This window comes from Bufo bufo, chromosome 5, assembly GCF_905171765.1.
Source record: "Bufo bufo chromosome 5, aBufBuf1.1, whole genome shotgun sequence".
Lineage (NCBI taxonomy): Eukaryota > Metazoa > Chordata > Amphibia > Anura > Bufonidae > Bufo > Bufo bufo.
This window is the reverse complement of record NC_053393.1, coordinates 113,458,711-113,484,921: the sequence shown is the minus strand read 5'-3', so window position 1 is coordinate 113,484,921 and position 26,211 is coordinate 113,458,711. Positions and strand designations below refer to the sequence as shown.

Genomic DNA, 26,211 nt, shown 5'->3' with positions numbered 1-26,211 from the left:
AGAAAAATGGCTGGGTTGTTATGGAAACCTGGTGTAAAACTGTGTGTATGTGGAGACTAAGGGCCTGCGAGCTTGGCTGATAAGGGTCATGTGACCGTGTCTATGGCAGTTGGGATATGATGAGAAAGACCTGCAGGCTTCTATTGGCTAATGTGGGTTATGTGATGGTGCCAAATTAGCATTTTTTGGAAATATGCCCTAGAGAACTGAGACCCAGTCTAAGACCTTCCCGGACACCTGATGTACCTGTGTGCCAAATTTCGTGATTGTAAATGCGACGGTGCGGATTCCTTTAGCAGACATACATACACTCAGCTTTATATATTATATATATACAGTATATATATATAACTACAATTCCATGATTAAAGTTCTCTGCACCATGGATTTTAAGGTACACTCCTGAATTTTGATGCAGAAGATCAGATGGTCATATTTGAACAGACCACGAAAGCAGATGGATGTAGAACTGGTCTCTATGCACTTCAATGTCTAAAATCTCAAATATTCTTTACCATATTTGTACTTTTTACATTACTTTCACATGTGCTCTAATGTTATATTCATAGAAATAACCAACACTAACTGAATAAATCCTACTTTACCGCTGTACGTGTAACATAACATTCTGCTGCGTCTTTCCTCCCTGTGGCTGTATTGCCGTTTGTCTTTACAGGGAAATAAATTCGGTGGGATAATGACCTGTGTCTGCTGTGGACTCAGGGCTATGAATGCAGTACAATTCTTCAGAACAATCTTTAACAGCATTACTCTATGAATATTTCATGACATGAAGTCATTTGTTGTTGTTTGTTATGTGCTTAGCCTGCCATCCACTTGTACTAATAAGGTCCTGAGAATTTATCATTTTAAATTGTGTCTACAGGTCCTTCCGCTAAAGTCAGACTACAATGTTTGTGTTGTGTCTCAAGAAGCTTAGATTCATTGTTAAATATTCTCCTTTAAAGAGAACCTTCTATACCAATTTGTTTTATTGCTTTTTTTTCTGTACTGCTTTTGTTGAAGTAAGCACAGCTACAAAATTAGATGAGCCCTGCATGAGAATCGATGATTTCAGAAGAATCTCCAGTTATACCTGGTAAACATGCCAGCCAGGGAATTAAAAGGAACCTGTCATGTGGATATTTGATTATAATCTAACTAATTATATACAATCATTAACTACTAAAAAGTACCTTAGATGTATTCACTTACTGGCGTGACAGATGGTTATCTCATAATATACACACAAAGATGCCGCATGCCGCATGCTAATGAGCTGATTCCAGTCCGGCGTGATGTCATTGAGTCCAGCGGATATTTAATTCAGAGCTATAGCCACTCCCCTTCCCATGAATATTCATGGCTCATCATTATCAGCTGGAGCTTTTCAATACAAGATGTTGGCAGATTGACTGGGTCAATTAAAGAAAGTGACCCAGCATTGTGCTAAGAGAATCAATCACTTATTTATGTTGCCCTTAGTTAGGACACCATAAAACTGGTGACAGGTTCCCTTTAAGGAGATGGAGGTTGGAAACCAGACAACCCCTTCAAAGGGGGTTTCCAGGAGTAGACTATTGATGACCTCTTCTCAAGATAGGTCATCAATATCTGATCTTCGGGGGTCTGACTCTCGGCATTTCCACCAATCAGCTATTTGAAGAGGCTGCAGCATCCTAGGCTTGTCACATAATGTTCATTGGTCACATGGGCTATATGCAGCTCAGTCCCATCCAAGTGACGGGCCTGGACTGAAATACCAAGCACAGCCAGTTCTTAGTGAGCAGTCACGCAATAAAGACATCCCGCTATTATTCAGAGTGAAGAACTTGTAGCAAAAACAGCCAGCACTTCCACATATTACATACTTGCCAGGTGTGCCGAATTTGCTGGGATTTTCCCTGATTTTCAGAGACAGTGCTGGCAAATTTGCGCAGCCCCAAACCTAAAATGGGCTAAAACTCCACCCATAAGTGGGTGTTTCGAGGCAGCTTCAGGGCATTCCCAGGGGCAGGGTTTATATATCCCGATTTTACCAACTGAAATGTTGATAAGTATGTGAATAGCCAGCCACAATTTCCCCTAGGGGCAACAGCTATTTACTGGGACTTCTGAACCAGACCCACAGTGATCAGCAGGATGTCAGATTCGCTTTATTTTAAAAAGGGGATAAGAAGGTATTTTTCCATTTTAGCATCTATATTCTGAGAGCCTCACGTTTATGCTGATCCTACTGTGTTTCAGAGTACATTTTTTATACAATTTTTTGGTGCATTGCATTTAGACAACAAGCATTAGACCCAGGGAAATGCCCCCAATTTACATGTTTAAAGAGCCCCCATTCTTTTGGCCAAATGTACACTAAAAAAATATCCTCTTTACATTTAGCCGGTAGAACTTGGCAACTCAAAATACCATTTTTGTCAACTGTTTTAAAGGTGCAGACAACTACACTTTCCAATATAACACCTAATAAAATATACTACCCGGTATGTTTTTTTATTTTTATTTATAACAATGGGAGTCAATGGCAGATATACCGTATGGGCATACATATGTCTGGAGCATACATTCTGCTGCAGCAATCAAACATGTAAGTAAACCATGTAGCCAGAAAGTCATGGGAAACCAAACGTTATTAAAGGAGCACTTCTATAATTGTATTAAATATTGGCAATCAACATATGATTATTCTAAGTAAGTATTTTTCAATGAAGATCAGGAGGATGGTTTTCTGGATATAAGTCATCTCATTTATTCAATTTCCTGTGCTAGTCTCTTAACTTACTCCTTGTTTGGACTTTTTCAGACCACTACTGTGACCAGAGAGATGCCCCCTGTAGAGCCTCAATTAGAGCATTACACATTACAGTGTTAAGTGCAATGCTCTTCTATGGACATCTTTATCTAGGCTTATGAAAAGAATAATAGAGCTGTTGTACTCTTATCCCAATTCTACACCTACTATTATCATGAGAATTACTGGTGAGAAAACATAGTATCAGTAAACTAACCATGGGTTACCTAACAATATATGTGATTTAAATCTCTGTGCGCAATATTTAGTATTTAATTTTCAATGGTATAGTACTGCCAAAATGAAAAAGAACGGGCAAAAAAAATATAAAATTGTTTATTTATAGAGTTTAAAAAATACTCCTTTCTGATGGAAGTGTCACTTTTAGGCACAGTTTCAGTATCTCTTAGGCTATGTTCACATGGACAAAAAACGCTGTGTATTTGGTCATGTAAAATGGGTGTTTTACACTGCGTAACGTGTTCAAAACACCACCAAACAGCTTCACATTGATTCCAATGGGAAATACATGCCCTAGTGGCCTGGGCATGCATTTTTTTGTAGCTGTTTAAAAAAAAAAAGCATCAGAAGTGGTTTTTTACTTCTTTGGAGCATTTTGGGACTTCTTTCCCACATTGAAGTCAATTAGAAAGGAATCAAATAAACTGTTGAGCAGGAGGCATCTGAAGCGTATCTGGCAGTGCTTATGCCACCAAAAACAACCTGTTCTGAGGCAGATTTCCCTTCTGAGCTGCCATTAATTTTCCTTCTGCCATATTTTGTGTCACCAAAGTCTCAGAGATGATGTCTTTAATGGGAAGTCTTTTCAGTTTTTCTTTCAAAAATAATTTGAAACAAGTTCGAACATTTTACTTCTAAACATCTTCTAACCATCTAGTTTCCCCAATCTTCCCAACCTTGGATTAGAAACCTTTTGACAATTATAGGGTTTTAAAAAAAGGAAAATCTAGACACAAAATACATGTTAAAATAGTAAAAAAGACAATACTCTCCTGTTTGATCCCCTGCTGCTCCTGTGTTGATGCTTCTATGGTCCTTTATGCACACATCCTCACTGGAGGACTACAAGAAGCTCGCAATGGGATAGCGGTGGATTTAAAAAGTGAGTATTGTATATTTTTTTTAACTTTTACAAGTATTGTATTTTGTAACTGAGAACCTAATTTGGAAGCAGATAGTGTGCCTATTAGAACAGGAGAGTCAAACCATGCCTGAGGAATAAGAGTGTTTTAGAAGAAGTCTCCCTTCTCAAACATTTCAGTGTATGACCTTCATTACCTTCAAAAGCTGGTAAGAGTGATAATTAATATGCACTAGCTGCAAGCCTGGATGCTTACCTCCCAGCAGGACTAACACTGCCTTCATCCCCTTCGTGCTGTTCATTCTTATTTCTTGGTACAGGAGGTTGTATCATTTCAGAAGCTAAAGGGTCAATGTCATTGTCTTCACGTCCCACCCATTCTCCAATCACACAGGGTCTCAGAAGTGAGGAGTTAAATGCTCTTGTGTCCTGAAGATACAAAAATGAAAGGAATGTCGTGCTGTTCCTTTATTACTCCTTCTTGAAGTTACAAATGAATTCTCAGTAGTCTGCAACAACGGTCCTACTTGGTGTTACCAGTTTGGGGGGTGTTCCTGCACAGTCTGACACTGGCATAACTGATTGGATAGCATAGAAAATGGATGTTTTAATATATGCAAATGAGCCTCTAGGAGCAACAAGGGCGTTGCCGTTACACCTAGAGGCTCCACTCTCCCTGCAACTGTCCTGCCCTCTGCACTCTGATTGACAGGGCCAGGCAGTGGAAACATCCCTGTCAATCAAAGTGCAGAGGGCGCAGCAGCTTCAGAGAGAGCTGAGCCTCTAAGAGTAACGTCAACGCCCCGTTGTTCCTAGAGGTTCATTTGCATATATTAAAACTTCATTTTTCTAAGCAATTAGGGCTCATATGAACATGGGACCAACACAGATGTCTTCAGCTGCCAAGTGCACATGCAATAGGTCAGCCAGTGTCATAGGTACAAACCTGCTGACTGATGCCCTTTAAGTAAGCCTGAAAATATAAATTAGGGGGATAGTTATCAAATCTGGTATAAATCTTAGTTACTCATAGCAGCCGGTCAGATCCCACTTTACATTTTCAGTGCTCCTTTGGAAAATGAAAGGTGGAATCAGATTAGTTGCTATCACCTTAATATCTACAGCCTTGAAATGTTCTCTGGATCTATTTTATTAATAAATAATTATAATAATGGAAACAATAACTATAATTAAGATTAAAAACAAAAAAGTATTTCATCTAGTATATTTCAATATTACCTGTTCCAGTTCATCTGAAACAGCAATACCTGTGAAAAAAAACAACACAAATTTATTACAATCAATCTTGTAAAATTTCTAAATAAAAAGCAATCATTCTACAAATAATCTATAGGACATTGGATCAGATTTACTAATCCTGTCTCAGGCTGGATGATAAATTTGATGAATGGTTAGACACTTTCAGCGCACATTGGTTCATTTCAAACCACACCCCAAGTGTGCAGCAGAATTTTTGGGCAGTTCACTACTAAATGTGGCCCAATACTGTACATCCACTGTAATGCTGTACTAATTTATACCGTTCCTTGATTATTGTAGATTTCCTGGGAAATTAAACTCAGGGACATTTTCATGAATTTATGAAGTGGGTAAATTTATCACAAACACTGACCAGTTTTACATTGACACTCATATGTTCTGAACTTACTCCGTGACAGATTCTCCAGAGCTTTACCAAGTTTTTTGCTTTCTTGAAGGATGTGGTTTAATTCATCAAAATCTTGGCTTTCTGGCTTTGTCCGCCAGTCCCATTTAGGGTGTTCAATAGATCTAGGCACTGAGAAAGCAAAAACATTGAAATAAAATGTACTGAAAATGATAAAATATACATAAACCACATATTTATAAAGAAGAACGCCATCAACCCCAGCAAGAACATGTCTTGGGCTATGTTCACACGTCACAGTTTTGTTGTAGTTTTATTATGTTGGTTTTAGCATGGTGTTTGATAGACTTTTGTTAAAGAGGACTTCTCCCCTCACCTGACATGTCTATTTTAATAGCTACATGCATTCCCCATGTAATAACGATTCTGGAGCATCTGTTCTTATGGCTCTATGTTGTGTCATTCTTTAACTATTGCTGCAGTAACCAGTTGGGGGGGGGGTGTACCTGCACAGTCTGACTCTATCCAATCAGTGCTGCAATTGTCAGACTTTGCAGAGACACACACCCAACTGGTTACCTCCCCTCTGTACCCTTAGTGCAGACTGCTAGCAATTCATTAATAATTTCTAGTTTAAATACAACATAAAGCCATAAGAATAGATGCTTCAGAATTGTTATTACATGGGGAATGCATGGCGTTATTAAAACAGGCATGTCAGGAGTGGGGGCAGGTCCTGTTTAAAACTGCAGCATTTTTCGTGGATCGGATGTGGACCCATTTATTTCAATGGGGCTTCAAAAGATGCAGAAGTCACACCGTGTGCTGTCCCATCCGTATACACAGTTGTGGCCAAAAGTTTTGAGAATTACATAAATATTGGAAATTGGAAAAGTTGCTGCTTAAGTTTTTATAATAGCAATTTGCATATACTCCAGAATGTTATGAAGAGTGATCAGATGAATTGCATAGTCCTTCTTTGCCATGAAAATTAACTTAATCCCCAAAAAACCTTTCCACTGCATTTCATTGCTGTCATTAAAGGACCTGCTGAGATCATTTCAGTAATCGTCTTGTTAACTCAGGTGAGAATGTTGACGAGCACAAGGCTGGAGATCATTATGTCAGGCTGATTGGGTTAAAATGGCAGACTTGACATGTTAAAAGGAGGGTGATGCTTGAAATCATTGTTCTTCCATTGTTAACCATGGTGACTTGCAAAGAAACGCGTGCAGCCATCATTGCGTTGCATAAAAATGGCTTCACAGGCAAGGATATTGTGGCTACTAAGATTGCACCTCAATCAACAATTTATAGGATCATCAAGAACTTTAAGGAAAGAGGTTCAATTCTTGTTAAGAAGGCTTCAGGGCATCCAAGAAAGTCCAGCAAGCGCCAGGATCGTCTCCTAAAGAGGAATCAGCTGCGGGATCGGAGTGCCACCAGTGCAGAGCTCGCTCAGGAATGGCAGCAGGCAGGGGTGAGTGCATCTGCACGCACAGTGAGGCGAAGACTTTTGGAAGATGGTCTGGTGTCAAGAAGGGCAGCAAAGAAGCCACTTCTCTCCAAAAAAAACATCAGGGACAGATTGATCTTCTGCAGAAAGTATGGTGAATGGACTGCTGAGGACTGGGGCAAAGTCATATTCTCAGATGAAGCCTCTTTCCGATTGTTTGGGGCATCTGGAAAAAGGCTTGTCCGGAGAAGAAAAGGTGAGCGCTACCATCAGTCCTGTGTCATGCCAACAGTAAAGCATCCTGAGACCATTCATGTGTGCCCAAAAACACAGCCATGAATAAAGAATGGTACCAAAACACCCTCCAACAGCAACTTCTTCCAACAATCCAACAACAGTTTGGTGAAGAACAATGCATTTTCCAGCACGATGGAGCACCGTGCCATAAGGAAAAAGTGATAACTAAGTGGCTTGGGGACCAAAACGTTGACATTTTGGGTCCATGGCCTGGAAACTCCCCAGATCTTAATCCCATTGAGAACTTGTGGTCAATCCTCAAGAGGCGGGTGGACAAACAAAAACCCACAAATTCTGACAAACTCCAAGAAGTGATTATGAAAGAATGGGTTGCTATCAGTCAGGAATTGGCCCAGAAGTTGATTGAGAGCATGCCCAGTCGAATTGCAGAGGTCCTGAAAAAGAAGGGCCAACACTGCAAATACTGACTCTTTGCATAAATGTCATGTAATTGTCGAAAAAAGCCTTTGAAACGTATGAAGTGCGTGTAATTATATTTCACTACATCACAGAAACAACTGAAGCAAAGATCTAAAAGCAGTTTAGCAGCAAACTTTGTGAAAACTAATATTTGTGTCTTTCTCAAAACTTTTGGCCACGACTGTACACAAAAACATAGTACATGTCCTATTCTTGTACGTTTTGTCCACTAGAATAGCCATTTCTAACAAAATGTGGGACCTGCTGATCTGCCAAATGCACAACGCACACATCCAGCAATTTTCACACCGCAAAACAGACACAGTTGTGTGAATGCCCCCTTAAAGAGTCTATCCAGCCAAAAGATATAAAGCTGAAGGCTATATTCTCACAGGGTGCAGTGGATAGCCACATCATTATTGTAATATATATATATATATATACTAACAAAACATAGACAGACAGAACAATCAATTGGACAAAATAGATGTATGCACTCAAGACTAAGGACCGAGTCCATATAGCTCAGACTGCAAAGTCTATGCCTTTAAATAATTACTAAATGCAAGTTCACCCGGGGCAGTCGGCACGATCTACTTATCAGTGTGCGCATTCAGTTACACAACAAACAGTCTCTTTTATAAATATATTAATGACCTGCATCACCAGGAACATGATAATCTCAGTAGAAACCACTTCACTGCACAGCTCATTCAGCTGTTGGAAGCTGCCGCTATGTGCCAACTGGGAAAACGGCACCGAATAGCAGAATGTGGTCAAGACAATAACCATTCATGTTAGTGCCGATGGTTGCCTCTGTTTTACCCCGTTTACCGGGAGACTTCTGATTAGCTTTACACTATCCTTATTTGCAGTAGATTAAACAAGTGTGTAAGGCTATGTTCACATCACCATTTAGTTTTCCATATTTCTAATCAGAAGAATAGAAAAAAAAAAACTGGATCCTTTATTTTGAGCATCTGTTATGCTCATTTTGCATCTATTTTAGCCATTTCCACCTGAGATGCTTTATTGTAGACGGGAGAAAAAAATCCTTGCTGGCGGATTTTTCCTCACGTCATAAATAATAATCAATCACAGATGGAAATGGCTAAAATGGATGCAAAATGAGCATAACTGATGCTCAAAATAAAAAATCTTTTTTTTCTGATGGATCAAAAGAACGGAAAACTAAACAGTGCTGTGAAACTAGCCTAAGAGGAGCATACAAAAGACTAAATAACTGTGACTGAATCATTAGGGTGCAGGTTCGACTATGGGGAACATATCAGTATAGGTAAAGAAGTTAATGGGGAAGACGCCGGCTTGACACAATAAAACCTTAAAAAATAACCCATATTTCAATTGAAGCCAGCAGGGCAATCAGCTAATCAGTATGAATCCAGCTTTATAAACCCCTGGCTATCAGATGTGGTCACCAGGGGATACTGCAGCCAACATCACAATGCCCTGTAGACACCAACATAGTAACACGTGGACTATGCGATCCGCCTGGTGAATGAATGGGGTCCTGAGTGACAGACCCCACTCTATAACATCCATATGTCCTGACAATGCTTTTTTTGAAGTTGGCAGGATGATCAACTTATTGACCTTAAACCCCTATCTATTAGATTTTATCACCAAAGGAAGGTGTGGACCTCAAATCATTTCCCCAGTAAAGACCAACAATATAATATATTGATAGACTGGTCCACCAGAGAACTCTGTGCTCTAGCCAATAAAGGGGGTCCTAAGAGAGAGGGACTCCGTCTATGACATATGACCCAATATAAGATAAACCCTTTAATATCAGCCAAAGGCTTAGGCTTATGCCTCCTGTCAACATCCATCAGTGTAGCTGGTCATAAAGTAATATCAAACATCTCATTATCTGCACATCAGGACTTTACGTCAATCAGATGCTATTATTGTTATCCCCCTGTAGACACGAGCTCTATACTTCCGTATATTATATCTTTGTTTTAGACTGGCAAGTGTGACATAATAATTATAATGATGTACACAACAGCTCATTTCTTCAGAAGCAATCACAGCACAGATCCTTTCCATCTGAAACTGACAGTTTCCTTTATTGGGTTGTCAGATTTAGGGCTGTTTTCAGAGTCGAAAGGAACAGCAGTCACATAGATTAGAAGTGTCAAGTGCTACAGTGTATCATGTCTCACTTTCCACAATCCAAGAAGAAATAATGATCAACTGCTAGATACATCATGAAATAATATCTGATGAAAATATGAAAACCGTGATTACAGAGTTATGCAAAGAAATACCATTGTCCTGCCACCACTGTCTACATGATGTGTGTAATTCTTCCTTCATTAAAGGAGTCATCCAGGGTCTTTTAAGTGATGGCCATCATTAGAGCTGATTGGTGGGGAGCTTGAGATGCTTACTGTATTTTTTACAAGCTCTCTGCTTGATGTCACTGAACGGAAATGTTCAAAATTTACTTTTGGAGGGTGAAAACCAATCCTGGTAACATACACTGCTCAAAAAAATAAAGGGAACACAAAAATAACACATCCTAGATCTGAATTAATTAAATATTCTTCTGAAATACTTTGTTCTTTACATAGTTGAATGTGCTGACAACAAAATCACACAAAAAAAAATATGGAAATCAAATTTTTTAACCCATGGAGGTCTGGATTTGGAGTCACCCTCAAAATTAAAGTGGAAAAACACACTACAGGCTGATCCAACTTTGATGTAATGTCCTTAAAACAAGTCAAAATGAGGCTCAGTAGTGTGTGGGGCCTCCACGTGCCTGTATGACCTCCCTACAACGCCTGTGCATGCTCCTGATGAGGTGGAGGACGGTCTCCTGAGGGATCTCCTCCCAGACCTGGACTAAAGCATCTGCCAACTCCTGGACAGTCTGTGGTGCAACGTGACGTTGGTGGATAGAGCGAGACGTGATGTCCCAGATGTGCTCAATTGGATTCAGGTCTGGGGAACGGGCGGGCCAGTCCATAGCATCAATGCCTTCGTCTTCCAGGAACTGCTGACACACTCCAGCCACATGAGGTCTAGCATTGTCTTGCATTAGGAGGAACCCAGGGCCAACCGCACCAGCATATGGTCTCACAAGGGGTCTGAGGATCTCATCTCGGTACCTAATGGCAGTCAGGCTACCTCTGGCGAGCACATGGAGGGCTGTGCGGCCCTCCAAAGAAATGCCACCCCACACCATTACTGACCTAATGCCAAACCGGTCATGCTAGAGGATGTTGCAGGCAGCAGAACGTTCTCCACGGCGTCTCCAGACTCTGTCACGTCTGTCACATGTGCTCAGTGTGAACCTGCTTTCATCTGTGAAGAGCACAGGGCGCCAGTGGCGAATTTGCCAATCTTGGTGTTCTCTGGCAAATGCCAAACGTCCTGCACGGTGTTGGGCTGTAAGCACAACCCCCACCTGTGGACGTCGGGCCCTCATATCACCCTCATGGAGTCTGTTTCTGACCGTTTGAGCAGACACATGCACATTTGTGGCCTGCTGGAGGTCATTTTGCAGGGCTCTGGCAGTGCTCCTCCTGTTCCTCCTTGCACAAAGGCGGAGGTAGCGGTCCTGCTGCTGGGTTGTTGCCCTCCTACGGCCTCCTCCACGTCTCCTGATGTACTGGCCTGTCTCCTGGTAGCGCCTCCATGCTCTGGACTCTACGCTGACAGACACAGCAAACCTTCTTGCCACAGCTCGCATTGATGTGCCATCCTGGATAAGCTGCACTACCTGAGCCACTTGTGTGGGTTGTAGACTCCGTCTCATGCTACCACTAGAGTGAAAGCACCGCCAGCATTCAAAAGTGACCAAAACATCAGCCAGGAAGCATAGGAACTGAGAAGTGGTCAGGTCACCACCTGCAGAACCACTCCTTTATTGGGGGTGTCTTGCTAATTGCCTATAATTTCCACCTGTTGTCTATCCCATTTGCACAACAGCATGTGAAATTGATTGTCACTCAGTGTTGCTTCCTAAGTGGACAGTTTGATTTCACAGAAGTGTGATTGACTTGGAGTTACATTGTGTTGTTTAAGTGTTCCCTTTATTTTTTTGAGCAGTATATTTTACTAATGACAAAGGTTATAGGGTAGATGCTCTTCAGGTTAGCTACTTTGTTCTATCTGGTAATCACACAGCCTTTGAAACCAATAAAGAAAAAGTTGGGGCACCAAGAAAGAAGTCGCATATTCAGATTCATCATTCAAGCCATCAAAAACAAGTATTTAGAATACTGTATACAACAGTAAACCATCATAGGACACAATAAGCCCCAACAATTTGATGCAACCTTCGGGTTTCTCCATGCCCAGCTGTCCAATATTCTCATCAAGCTGTGCCTGCGATCCTTCCTCTCTAGGGACAAAACACACTCTGGGAAGGGGGGGGGATTTATCAAACGCACAGCACCGGGAAGCCATTTTTCACTTGTTTATACCACGCTATCCACTTTTCTAAGCTGGCATAGATTTAAGTTTCTAGCACGTGGACATCCTGAGATGCACTACATTTTATTATGAGGCGTGAGCATAATACAGTGCATAACAAGTGCATTATTTATTTTTTAAGTCTGGCATATAATTGTAAATGGACAAAATCTGCAACTTCCAATTCATCTGGTCTCATGGTCTACTCCTGGACATGAATGATCTTCGCACCAAGCAAGTTTGATGTCTTCTTAGAAAGCTGAATTATAAGTTTATCATGTGAAGAGTGAACTAAGGCATTCTCATCTACAAATTTTCTCCCACAAAATACAGGAGAAAAAATGCAAAATCCCCTTCTGGTCGGCTGCTACCAATTTATACAATAGAATGTGCTCTTCTGATCTCACCTGGTCTCTGGCAATCTATTCTGCCATAGTCGCTCTCTTTACTGAAGAATGGACTCATGTTTTTTCCTACAAGCTGCCCACTTTGTAATTCCGTGTTACTGGAAATATCTTTAAACTCCAACATTAGAGGAATGGATGCCTTCTTGGACATTTATAGAACAGAGGAACTCGTGGACCAGGACAGAGTATAGTGTTCTTGGCTTATGTTCAAAGGAACCAACAAGTTATCCTCAAGGCTCAACAGCCTAGCAAATTGACCTTCCCATCCAAGATATCCTCAATGCTCAACAGCCTAGCACATCAACCTGAACCTTCTCATCGAAGCTATCCTCAAGGCTCAACAGCCTAGCACATCGACCTGAACCTTCCCATGCAAACACCTCCCTTTAATTTGTATTTTGTCTTATAATTTAATACGTTGGAAATGTTAAAGTGGAGATTTTTCCATGACATGTTAGCCATCTACGGTATTTGTGACATTTTATGCACGGGCTTATACTGCCATGAATCATAAATGCTTATAATGGTGGGCAAATCCTTTCAACCACTTTAAGGGTAGATTCACACATAGTAAAAAAAATAGTATATATTCCTAAATCACCGCTATTACTGGAATCACTTAGAGCAGGAGCCATCTAGTAAAACAGCAGGGTATCCTAAGGAAGGACTTTATTAGAAAAGTTAATGACAGCACTAAAACAGAAAACAGGCACAGCAGCATTCATTCACTTTTCGTTTAGACTTACAAGATTTAGATTCCGGAGATGGTGGTGAAATATTGCAAACTGCAAGATCACTCTTGGACTTTTTCGGCTTCTTTGCGTTTACTTGCCAGGGTTTGTCATAGCACCTGAAGTCCCTTCTCATCCCTTTGTATTCTGGGGAAAATAAATGTCAGTGGAAATTATATAAGGAAGATGAAGGCAACCAACACAACAAAGCTTTCTAGCTACCAATAGGGTTCATATTCTAGAAAGGTGTAGCCATAATCGGCATCCTATAAAGGAGAGGTGGAGATCCATGATGCCAACCGCTGAAAGATTTCACATCCCCCTCTGCATGAAATCTAAGGTCTTACCCAGATATATTGGCATTTTATAGTTTATACACTTCCTTAGTCGGAGATCTGGACAAGGCGCATATATAATTTGTTGGTGTAAAACGACAAAGGGATCCCATATCTATAGATTATGTATGGTATGGCAAGCACCATATTTTCCTATGGGTAATTTTAGTCCGCCCTTATTTGACAGAGCTAATAACACAATATTTCATCCAACATGGTGACCATTGGAGCTCGCAACCAGGACATCACCCAGATTTCCCAGAACTCTGAAAGGTGAATTTTTTTTAACTATGCAGCAAGCAAATGTGTAAAGGAGTTGTCCATATATTTTATATTGATGAATTATCCTCGGGATAGGTCATCAATATCAGATCGGAGGTTGGGGGCGACTCCTGGCACCCCCTGCCGATCAGCTATTTGAAAAGAATGCAGCAGTCATTCGAGCCCTGCTTTCTCTTTACTGTTTACCTGCTCACCGTCGCAATTGCAGCGGCGAGCAGTGTAATTACAGCTCCTCCATGTAATTTACTTGAACAGGAAGGAGCCATCCCATTGAAGTAAATGACATGGGGGAGCTTTAATTACACTGCTTGCCGCTGCAATTGGGGCAGGGACCAGATAAACAGTGTAGAGAAGGCAGCGCTCATACAAGTGCTATGTTCAAATAGCTGATTGGCGGGGGTGCCAGGAATCCTGCCCCAATCTGATATTGATGACCTATCCCGAGGATAAGTCATCAATATAAAAAAGTTAAAAAGTGGAAAACCCCTTTAATAGAGAAAGACAACTCAAGTGCTTATATTTATGTTTAATTTTAGAGTAATTATGTATTTTAGGAGTGAGAAACAGGACAGTTCTTCTTATCCTCATTCATCTCTAAATATCCCAACTCTAAAGCTGGCCATATACATTCAATAGTTGTTGGTTGAATGATCTTCGGCTGACAGCTATGTCTCCTGACTCTCTCCTACTGCCCCCTACATATACACATTCAATAGTTGTTGACCAAATGATCCTTCACTCAGTTCGACCAAACGTGTATGTGTTGTCAAAGTGAGGAGTAGACAAAACTGCTGCCAGACACCTCTGGTGGCCTATCTCCTGGGAGAACAAAAGGTCAGGCGAAAAAATAAATTTTGCTTGATCCTTTTCTCCCCCAACATCATCTGTTAAGGGAGAGTCAGGAGCTCACCATAAACAATATGTTGTCAACTGAATCAGCTGTTCTCGATCGGTTCGGATGACAATACACTTATATGGCGGGCGTTAACTCAACAAGACTTCCCAGTGATAGATGGAGGTTGTTTGGAGCAGTGGAGTAGATACAACATTGCCAGAATTTAGAAGTTATTGCTTCTATCTGCAAATTTCATAGCAAAAACGAATTCTAAAACACACAAAGTACAAAAAATCCACAAAAGACAAAAGGAAGAAGCAGCACTCCAAGGAAATTCTAAAAAGTTCAGCAATGTTTTAGTCTCTCCATGGAACCATGCTCAACCATTCTCCATCAAAGGACTGAAACACTGCTACTCATTGGGTGAATAAATCACTGGAATTTGTGTTTCTTTCTTTTGTGTTTTGTAGATCTTGCTGTTGGAAGTCTTCTTGAGACTTGCACCCGGACACATACAGGCTTAACTGTGCTGCTCCACTTGACCAAACTACAAAAGAGACACTGGAGAAATTAGTATACTAGCATAATCGTACTATTTCTTCCTGGCAACCTATCACCCAGGATTTTTTTTTCAACTCAAGTGAGTAGGTACTGGAGGCTGATCAGATAAGCCACTGCTATAAAAATCAAGATTTGATACAGGTTGTTATTGATTTAAGTGTATTTCATATATTTATTAGGATCATAAAGTCTTATTACTTAATTATTATATCAACCAGATCATATATATTGGGTATTGATAGAAAAAGGAAAATAGAAGGGGTCCTCTGCCCCAGATTATAGAAAGATACCCAGGACAGACACTCACTGGAAAACCGGCAAATCAATGTAGTAAATGGCCAGCTGACTGATTTCAGTAGGAACCACATATCACTTTATTTGCCCTGTAGTCCCAGCACCTTGTGATCAGCTTATTTTTGGGAAACCCATCAAACAAAAAGGATTGCTAGAAGTGGAAACTCCTTTAAAGAACACCTGTCAGCAGGATCAACCTCATGAAACCAGGCATACTGCCTTGTAAGGTTGATTCTGCTGATTAAAATGATACTTGTCTTGTAAAAACAGGTTGCGACAAGAAAAAAAAAAGGTTTAGGGTGGGGCTTAGCCCCTTGGTGCACCTCAGCTTTCTGGTGCCACAACCGATTTTCACAAGACAGATATCATTTTAATCAGCAGAATCAACCCCACCGGGCTGTATACTTGGTTTAATAGAGTTCATCTTGTTGGCAAGTGCTCTTTAACTATCTTAAAAATACATTATTGTACCTGTCCTCAGTTACAGCGTTCTTATTTCTAACTGCATCGAAAGCCCCAGTGGATTATTTCAAAGTATGAACTTACATTTAATTTATTTACTCCATGTAATACTATATCGGCCCCTTGTAATGGACAGCAAGCCTGTGCTAGGAAATGGCCTAATGATTAAACAAGTACATACATTAAAAGATAATTTTATTTTAATATCCACTTGCAGAATATTTGTGTGTGATCATTTCTTGTAAGTAGGGATCGCCCAGTGATTAGAGGCTTAACGTCAGATTAAATATACATGAAAATGGGTCTTTTATGCTCTCATATTACTTTGGGCGCTGTACCTTTCTATGAAACATCACTTTCTCATGCAAGGACATTCAGTTTGTGTAATTGCTTACCCAACGTATTCAGTCGGCTATGTAAGCACATTCAGGTTATTTAATTTACGAAATTCAATTTGCATAGTGAATGCCGGCAATGCAGCATGAATAGATGTAAACTGACCATGACCATGTACCACTGCCATCATTTATTCTGCTTTCCTACTTGAATACTAATTGATTGCCTAAAGTGAATATTTAAAGTGCACCTGGATTGGAATGGCATCTACATGACAATAGTTATGAGAATGAATGAACCTATCGGGTACAAGAACCTCCTCGGTCAAGTAAGTCACGTGCAAAGGCAAAGTACAATGGAGGGAATTAAAGAGGCCTTTGTGGTGGTGTGTACAGTAAAGTGGTGGAAGGCGTGTATATATCTCAACCAGATACCTCAGCCAGAGGGATGCATTTTGCTTCAGCAGAGCATAGTTTGCTGGAGCTCTTTGTTTAAGTTTGTTTGGGCTGGATTTATTTGGACTGGGAGATAGGACTGGCAGAGGGATTTTCCAGTCCACACCCTTCACAGATTTTTCCCCTAGGCCGAGGTGATCTCAGGTGATACCTGCTAGGATCATCACTGGGGAATAAAGCAGATCTCAGAAGGTCAGTCTGGGGGGGAATGAAGCCTGGAGAGCTCAATTGTGTGGGCATAGCTTGTACAGTAAAAAAGTGCATGCCATTTCTGCATAAAATGTGCAACATCTTGTGATGTTATACCACTCTCAGAACTTTTGAAAAGTGAGTGGGGAAGTGGGCATGGTTAGTCAGACAAGAAAACTGTGCAGTAACCTGACCCTGTCAATCAAGGAGAGGGGCTAGCAGAGGAAGCAGAAGGAGAAACAGTGCACTAAGTGGTTTGAACTCACCCTTGTTGCACTTAACTGCTTGTTTGTATATGGATTAAAAGCACTTTTTCTCCAGAATAAAGCAATGGACACTATGTGAAAAGTATCATTACATTCAGAGGAGCTAGCCCTTCAAAGCATTGTGTCTAGTTCAACAGTGAATTTCCTAGTGACAGGCTCCCTTTAAAGGGAATCTGTCGCCAGCATAAAATAATGACAGTGAACCTCATTTCAGTGCTGTTCATTTACTGGTTACATTATAAGTCTTCATAACATCACTGTTTATCAGCTCCAGTGTTAAAGAGGTTTTCTGACACTTTTTTCTTACTGATGACTTATCATTCATCAGCATCTGATCAGTATGGGTTCGAAGCAGCTTAATGCAGAAAGCATTTCACAATGAAGCTCTACCCTGAGCAATTGCTGGAGCAGAATCTGACAGAATAAAAGTTCATATTCTCACTACTCCTGGAAAGATAAGTTCCACAAAAGCTATGTTTGCACTGGTCTCCATGCCTTACTTAGAGCTTTCAGCAATTTAGAATGGCCAAAACTGTTGACATACTCACTTTAAAAAGAGTGCAGCCCACATCATATATTGCAAGAAAACCAGTGGCTGACACAGCATTGGAATCAGAATGGCTGTCACTACTTTAAGCTGCCTTCAAATAGAGAAGCATAAACCTGGTGATCGTTTTCCTCGAAGGCTTCATTCACATCTTCGTTTCAGAAATCTATCTGCCTGATCCAGTGCTAAAACCATCTGTCAGCTGGACAAAAACAGTTGTGTGCAATTGTTTTTGTCCGGCTGAAACCTGGCATTTATGCTGGAAATTAGCCAAATTACTGCTGGACCTCACTGCAGTCAATGGGGATACGGCGGTGAAGTAGAGGATCTAGCAACCTCGGCGTTGGAACAGCCTAATGGAGATGTGAACAAAACCTAAGAGCTCTGTATCAGAAAAGCAGAGCTTCAAACACTATAAAGATATTATAAGAAAGTAAATCAGCACAGAATAAGAACAACTTGGTGTTAAAAGGTAGACATTCACTTCAAGCTGCCTACTTTAGCCTGACTGATCCTATGATTCTTTGTTAATTTGTCTCAAAGCAGCATGCTGGCATTGAGATTAATAAAATGAAAACTAGTCTTTGGGGTAATTATTATTTTGACACCTAAAGGACTCGAATATTCTTCAAGAGACCTATGAGCAAGCCATCATGATTCTATGTCTGTGAATTGCAAAATTAGTTCACATACGATTGAGGGGAGGTTAATTTCTGAGAAAATAAAACCCGAATGGCCCCATTATAGTCACCGTTGGTGTCGATCATGTGATGGATCTAGCACTGCTGCTGTTTTATTCGATTTTTTTCTGTTTATATAATCTTTATTTCAGTATTTTGAAATAAGGAAACATACATATAACAAGAAAAGTAACAGAAAACATACAACATGGTTGACTCTGCGATGCAATGTGACCGTATGTGCGTTTTTAATTATTTTTTATGATTTCTACATACACATTGTTATTTATATGTTTTAGATATGTCTATATTATCCATGATGATATTTTCGCATGATTAAATACCTTATGGTGGTATGGTCTGGGACACCACCTTATATGTCTTTTGGACTTCCCAAATAGAGGATTTTATTATTTTCTGGTAAAACGCATTTAAGGTGCATTGAAGGCACATGTGACTGCATATGCGCTTTTTGTGCGTTTGTAGTATTTTTATGATTTTGACATCCACATTGCTATGTATATGTTTTTAATATGTTTGCACTATTCATGATGCTATTCTTGCATGATTAGATGCTTTATAGTTGTATGGTTTGGGATACAGAAGATAATAGGATTCCATACCGGGTTTTCATGATGTCCCAATTAGATCAGTCCCACCCATGGCTGGTCTCTTAGGAGGATACAAAATGCTGCAAAGTGCTCACTGTCTTTACCACTGAGGAAGGGGTGTATACCCTGAAACGCGTTTGGGCTAGTCGGGACAGTGAGCCGTTTTCCCCCCAAGTAACCACAAGTGACGAAGAGGAAACAACGACGGTCGGGGTGACTTTCACAGTTTGTCTCGCATTGAGGCTGTGTTGCCAAGAAGGACTAACTACGTCACTACTGCTCCAGCCGAGGAGTCACGTGAGACGTCACGTTCAGACTCCACACCACGTGGGACGCCGCGTTGAGCTGAGATCGGCTGTTTCTCTGATTCACTACACTGAGCTAGTGACGGAATAGGGTAAGAGACTTTTGCTACAATCTGTCCATCTGAACAGAGATTCCTCCCAGGACTTGATACATTGTTTGTCCTTCTATACTGGAGGTTTGAAGTTGGACAGTTCATAACATTCATACTACCTATTTGACGCTGTCAGAGCGTGCTTTTTGGAGCCTTGTCCAGGTGCATCAAGATCCGCTGTGATCAATTTTCATAATGGGGATTGTTGATTACTCATGAACCCTTGAACTTTTACTATTATCTGGCAATTTTCCAGGGCCCTTTTCCATTGTGCATGTTTTTTATTGTATTATTATACAGATGTTTTATCTGTGATTGTTTGATGCAATGTCTTTTATTCAAGATTAAATATTAGTCTTTAACTGCCGTCTCCTGTTCCCTTATACGGAGTGCCCCTCTATTTTCTATTACAATGTGTGAAAAATGCTACATACTGTACAGGCTAAAAGCCAAAGAAAAGGTGGCAATTATAGGGTGTGGTAAGTAACTAGGCAAATAATCCAATCGGTTTCATAGATTGGCTCAGCCCAGAAGGACAGATGATGGGAGCACCTGAAAGGGCGAGGAAGATGAAGGCAAAAGAGCACCAAGGTGAACAAAATTCTGTAAATTTGTATATAGTAGGATAGGTATTATTATTTTTTTTGAGACTGAAAAAGAAAAATGCTAGCACAGATGCGATCCTAGCCTTATCTAAACAATTGAATTCTTTGTGCTAATTGTGAGAACAAGAACTACTAACTCACCTGATTCACTTTCTGCCCACAGAGCAGCTGATCCAGACAGTGTCCTAGGAAGCGGGCCAACATTTCCCAGCTTTGATTGGAGATGATTAATTAAAAATGGAATTGGCTGGTCTGGTGTCTCTGTGATCAGCTTAGTCATTAATTCCTAGGGGGCAAAAAAAATGACAAATTTAGACTATAAATATAAAACTAACATACAAATCATAGTTATGCTTGAAATTCTATGGACAGTTAATACGATCATTAAAATCAGTTACGGGTAGAGTTGAGCGAACACCTGGATGTTCGGGTTCGAGAAGTTCGGCCGAACTTCCCGGAAATGTTCGGGTTCGGGATCCGAACCCGATCCGAACTTCGTCCCGAACCCGAACCCCATTGAAGTCAATGGGGACCCGAACTTTTGGGCACTAAAAAGGCTGTAAAACAGCCCAGGAAAGAGCTAGAGGGCTGCAAAAGGCAGCAACATGTAGGTAAATCCCCTGCAAACAAATGTGGAAAGGGAAATGAATTAAAATAAAAATAAAAAAAATAAAAATGAACCAATATCAATTGGACAGAGGTCCCATAGCAGAGAATCTGGCTTCACATCAGCAGAGAATCAGTCTCTTCATGCCATAGCAAAGAATCTGGCTTCATGTCAGCAGAGAATCAGTCTCTTCATGCCATAGCAGAGAATCTAGCTTCATGTCAGCGCAGAATCAGTCTTCATGTCATAGCAGAGAATCAGGCTTCACGTCACCCACCACTGGAACAGGCTACTGTCACACATTTAGGCCCCGGCACCCAGGCAGAGGAGAGAGGTCCCGTAACAGAGAATCTGGCCTGATGTCAGCACAGAATCTGTCTTCATGTCATAGCAGAGAATCAGGCTTCACGTCACCCACCACTGGAACAGGCCACTGTCACACATTTAGGCCCCGGAACCCAGACAGAGGAGAGCGGTCCCGTAACAGAGAATCTGGCCTTATGTCAGCGCAGAATCTGTCTTCATGTCATAGCAGAGAATCAGGCTTCACGTCACCCACCACTAGAACAGGCCACTGTCACACATTTAGGCCCCGGCACCCAGACAGAGGAGAGCGGTCCCATAACAGAGAATCTGGCCTTATGTCAGCGCAGAATCTGTCTTCATGTCATAGCAGAGAATCAGGCTTCACGTCACCCACCACTGGAACAGGCCACTGTCACACATTTAGGCCCAGGCATCCAGGCAGAGGAGAGAGGTCCCGTAACAGAGAATCTGGCCTTATGACAGCACAGAATCTGTCTTCATGTCATAGCAGAGAATCAGGCTTCACGTCACCCACCACTGGAACAGGCCACTGTCACACATTTAGGCCCCGACACCCAGACAGAGGAGAGCGGTCCCGTAACAGAGAATCTGGCCTTATGTCAGCGCAGAATCTGTCTTCATGTCATAGCAGAGAATCAGGCTTCACGTCACCCACCACTGGAACAGGCCACTGTCACACATTTAGGCCCAGGCACCCAGGCAGAGGAGAGAGGTCCCGTAACAGAGAATCTGGCCTTATGTCAGCGCAGAATCTGTCTTCATGTCATAGCAGAGAATCAGGCTTCACGTCACCCACCACTGGAACAGGCCACTGTCACACATTTAGGCCCAGGCACCCAGGCAGAGGAGAGAGGTCCCGTAACAGAGAATCTGGCCTTATGTCAGCGCAGAATCTGTATTCATGTCATAGCAGAGAATCAGGCTTCACGTCACCCACCACTGGAACAGGCCACTGTCACACATTTAGGCCCAGGCACCCAGGCAGAGGAGAGAGGTCCCGTAACAGAGAATCTGGCCTTATGTCAGCGCAGAATCTGTATTTCATGTCATAGCAGAGAATCAGGCTTCACGTCACCCACCACTGGAACAGGCCACTGTCAAACATTTAGGCCCAGGCACCCAGGCAGAGGAGAGAGGTCCCGTAACAGAGAATCTGGCCTTATGTCAGCGCAGAATCTGTATTCATGTCATAGCAGAGAATCAGGCTTCACGTCACCCACCACTGGAACAGGCCACTGTCACACATTTAGGCCCAGGCACCCAGGCAGAGGAGAGAGGTCCCGTAACAGAGAATCTGGCCTTATGTCAGCGCAGAATCTGTATTCATGTCATAGCAGAGAATCAGGCTTCACGTCACCCACCACTGGAACAGGCCACTGTCACATATTTAGGCCCAGGCACCCAGGCAGAGGAGAGAGGTCGCGTAACAGAGAATCTGGCCTGATGTCAGCACAGAATCTGTCTTCATGTCATAGCAGAGAATCAGGCTTCACGTCACCCACCACTGGAACAGGCCACTGTCACACATTTAGGCCCCGGAACCCAGACAGAGGAGAGCGGTCCCGTAACAGAGAATCTGGCCTTATGTCAGCGCAGAATCTGTCTTCATGTCATAGCAGAGAATCAGGCTTCACGTCACCCACCACTAGAACAGGCCACTGTCACACATTTAGGCCCCGGCACCCAGACAGAGGAGAGCGGTCCCATAACAGAGAATCTGGCCTTATGTCAGCGCAGAATCTGTCTTCATGTCATAGCAGAGAATCAGGCTTCACGTCACCCACCACTGGAACAGGCCACTGTCACACATTTAGGCCCAGGCACCCAGGCAGAGGAGAGAGGTCCCGTAACAGAGAATCTGGCCTTATGTCAGCACAGAATCTGTCTTCATGTCATAGCAGAGAATCAGGCTTCACGTCACCCACCACTGGAACAGGCCACTGTCACACATTTAGGCCCCGACACCCAGACAGAGGAGAGCGGTCCCGTAACAGAGAATCTGGCCTTATGTCAGCGCAGAATCTGTCTTCATGTCATAGCAGAGAATCAGGCTTCACGTCACCCACCACTGGAACAGGCCACTGTCACACATTTAGGCCCAGGCACCCAGGCAGAGGAGAGAGGTCCCGTAACAGAGAATCTGGCCTTATGTCAGCGCAGAATCTGTCTTCATGTCATAGCAGAGAATCAGGCTTCACGTCACCCACCACTGGAACAGGCCACTGTCACACATTTAGGCCCCGGAACCCAGACAGAGGAGAGCGGTCCCGTAACAGAGAATCTGGCCTTATGTCAGCGCAGAATCTGTCTTCATGTCATAGCAGAGAATCAGGCTTCACGTCACCCACCACTAGAACAGGCCACTGTCACACATTTAGGCCCCGGCACCCAGACAGAGGAGAGCGGTCCCATAACAGAGAATCTGGCCTTATGTCAGCGCAGAATCTGTCTTCATGTCATAGCAGAGAATCAGGCTTCACGTCACCCACCACTGGAACAGGCCACTGTCACACATTTAGGCCCAGGCACCCAGGCAGAGGAGAGCGGTCCCGTAACAGAGAATCTGGCCTTATGTCAGCACAGAATCTGTCTTCATGTCATAGCAGAGAATCAGGCTTCACGTCACCCACCACTGGAACAGGCCACTGTCACACATTTAGGCCCCGACACCCAGACAGAGGAGAGCGGTCCCGTAACAGAGAATCTGGCCTTATGTCAGCGCAGAATCTGTCTTCATGTCATAGCAGAGAATCAGGCTTCACGTCACCCACCACTGGAACAGGCCACTGTCACACATTTAGGCCCAGGCACCCAGGCAGAGGAGAGAGGTCCCGTAACAGAGAATCTGGCCTTATGTCAGCGCAGAATCTGTCTTCATGTCATAGCAGAGAATCAGGCTTCACGTCACCCACCACTGGAACAGGCCACTGTCAAACATTTAGGCCCAGGCACCCAGGCAGAGGAGAGAGGTCCCGTAACAGAGAATCTGGCCTTATGTCAGCGCAGAATCTGTATTCATGTCATAGCAGAGAATCAGGCTTCACGTCACCCACCACTGGAACAGGCCACTGTCACACATTTAGGCCCAGGCACCCAGGCAGAGGAGAGAGGTCCCGTAACAGAGAATCTGGCCTTATGTCAGCGCAGAATCTGTATTTCATGTCATAGCAGAGAATCAGGCTTCACGTCACCCACCACTGGAACAGGCCACTGTCAAACATTTAGGCCCAGGCACCCAGGCAGAGGAGAGAGGTCCCGTAACAGAGAATCTGGCCTTATGTCAGCGCAGAATCTGTATTCATGTCATAGCAGAGAATCAGGCTTCACGTCACCCACCACTGGAACAGGCCACTGTCACACATTTAGGCCCAGGCACCCAGGCAGAGGAGAGAGGTCCCGTAACAGAGAATCTGGCCTTATGTCAGCGCAGAATCTGTATTCATGTCATAGCAGAGAATCAGGCTTCACGTCACCCACCACTGGAACAGGCCACTGTCACATATTTAGGCCCAGGCACCCAGGCAGAGGAGAGAGGTCGCGTAACAGAGAATCAGGCTTCATGTCAGCACAGAATAAGTCTTCATGTCATAGCAGAGAATCAGGCTTCACGTCACCCACCACTGGAACAGGCCACTGTCACACATTTAGGCCCCGGCACCCAGACAGAGGAGAGGTTCATTCAACTTTGGGTTGCCCCGCAATATAATGGTAAAATGAAATTAAAAATAGTATTGAATGAGGAAGTGCCCTGGAGTAGAATAATATATTGTTAAAGGGTTTCTATCACTTGGTATGACATAATTAGCTCTCAGACACTAGCGATCCGCTAGTGTCTGCTCTGGCCAACCATCCTAATATAACAGCTTTTGGGGCAGCCGTTTTGCTAAAAAAATAACTTTTATAAATATGCTAATGAGCCTCTAGGTGCTATGTGGGCGTCATTAGCACCTAGAGGCTCCGTCTACCTTCATACACAGCCACCGCCCAGCGCGTCCCTCCAGCCCGCCCATCTCCTGCTGAATGCGATCCTCCGTGTGACGCAGCGGACGAATTCTCGCGCATGCGCCGTGCGCGGCTGTATTCGGCGCATGCGCAGTGAATGTCTGACAGCTTCCCTGCTCAGACATCTCCACTGCGCCTGCGCCGATGACGTCATAGTGCTCCAAGGAACAGGCGCAGTGGAGATGTCTGAGCAGGGAAGCGGTCAGACATTCACTGCGCATGCGCCGAATACAGCCGCGCACGGCGCATGCGCGAGAATTCGTCCGCTGCGTCACACGGAGGCTCGCATTCAGCAGGAGATGGGCGGGCTGGAGGGACGCGCTGGGCGGTGGCTGTGTATGAAGGTAGACGGAGCCTCTAGTTGCTAATGACGCCCACATAGCACCTAGAGGCTCATTAGCATATTTATAAAAGTTATTTTTTTAGCAAAACGGCTGCCCCAAAAGCTGTTATATTAGGATGGTTGGCCAGAGCAGACACTAGCGGATCGCTAGTGTCTGACAGCTAATTATGTCATACGAAGTGATAGAAACCCTTTAAGGGGAGGTAGTTAATATCTAATCTGCACAAGGGATGGACAGGTCCTGTGGGATCCATGCCTGGTTCATTTTTATGAACGTCAGCTTGTCCACATTGGCTGTAGACAGGCGGCTGCGTTTGTCTGTAATGACGCCCCCTGCCGTGCTGAATACACGTTCACACAAAACGCTGGCCGCCGGGCAGGCCAGCACCTCCAAGGCATAAAAGGCTAGCTCTGGCCACGTGGACAATTTGGAGACCCAGAAGTTGAATGGGGCCGAACAATCAGTCAGTACGTGGAGGGGTGTGCACAGGTACTGTTCCACCATGTTAGTGAAATGTTGCCTCCTGCTAACACGTTCCGTATCAGGTGGTGGTGCAGTTAGCTGTGGCGTGGTGACAAAACTTTTCCACATCTCTGCCATGCTAACCCTGCCCTCAGAGGAGCTGGCCGTGACACAGCTGCGTTGGCGACCTCTTGCTCCTCCTCTGCCTTCGCCTTGGGCTTCCACTGGTTCCCCTGTGACATTTGGGAATGCTCTCAGTAGCGCGTCTACCAACGTGCGCTTGTACTCGCGCATCTTCCTATCACGCTCCAGTGTAGGAAGTAAG

The 26,211-nt window shown here is 43.0% G+C and overlaps 1 protein-coding gene across 1 annotated transcript in view; it reads right to left on the bottom strand.

Moving 5' to 3' along the window:
* The window catches only part of C5H8orf34 (chromosome 5 C8orf34 homolog), a 384,661-nt gene that overhangs the window by 243,885 nt on the left and 114,565 nt on the right, over positions 1-26,211 (bottom strand). Inside the window, exons 2-7 of the mRNA XM_040432398.1 lie at positions 20,286-20,430; positions 17,001-17,003; positions 13,305-13,436; positions 5,572-5,700; positions 5,142-5,170; positions 4,159-4,331 (exon numbers count right to left, since the gene is read on the bottom strand). Coding sequence (XP_040288332.1) covers positions 4,159-4,331; positions 5,142-5,170; positions 5,572-5,700; positions 13,305-13,436; positions 17,001-17,003; positions 20,286-20,430 — 611 coding nt within the window. The remainder of the gene's footprint in view (positions 1-4,158; positions 4,332-5,141; positions 5,171-5,571; positions 5,701-13,304; positions 13,437-17,000; positions 17,004-20,285; positions 20,431-26,211) is intronic.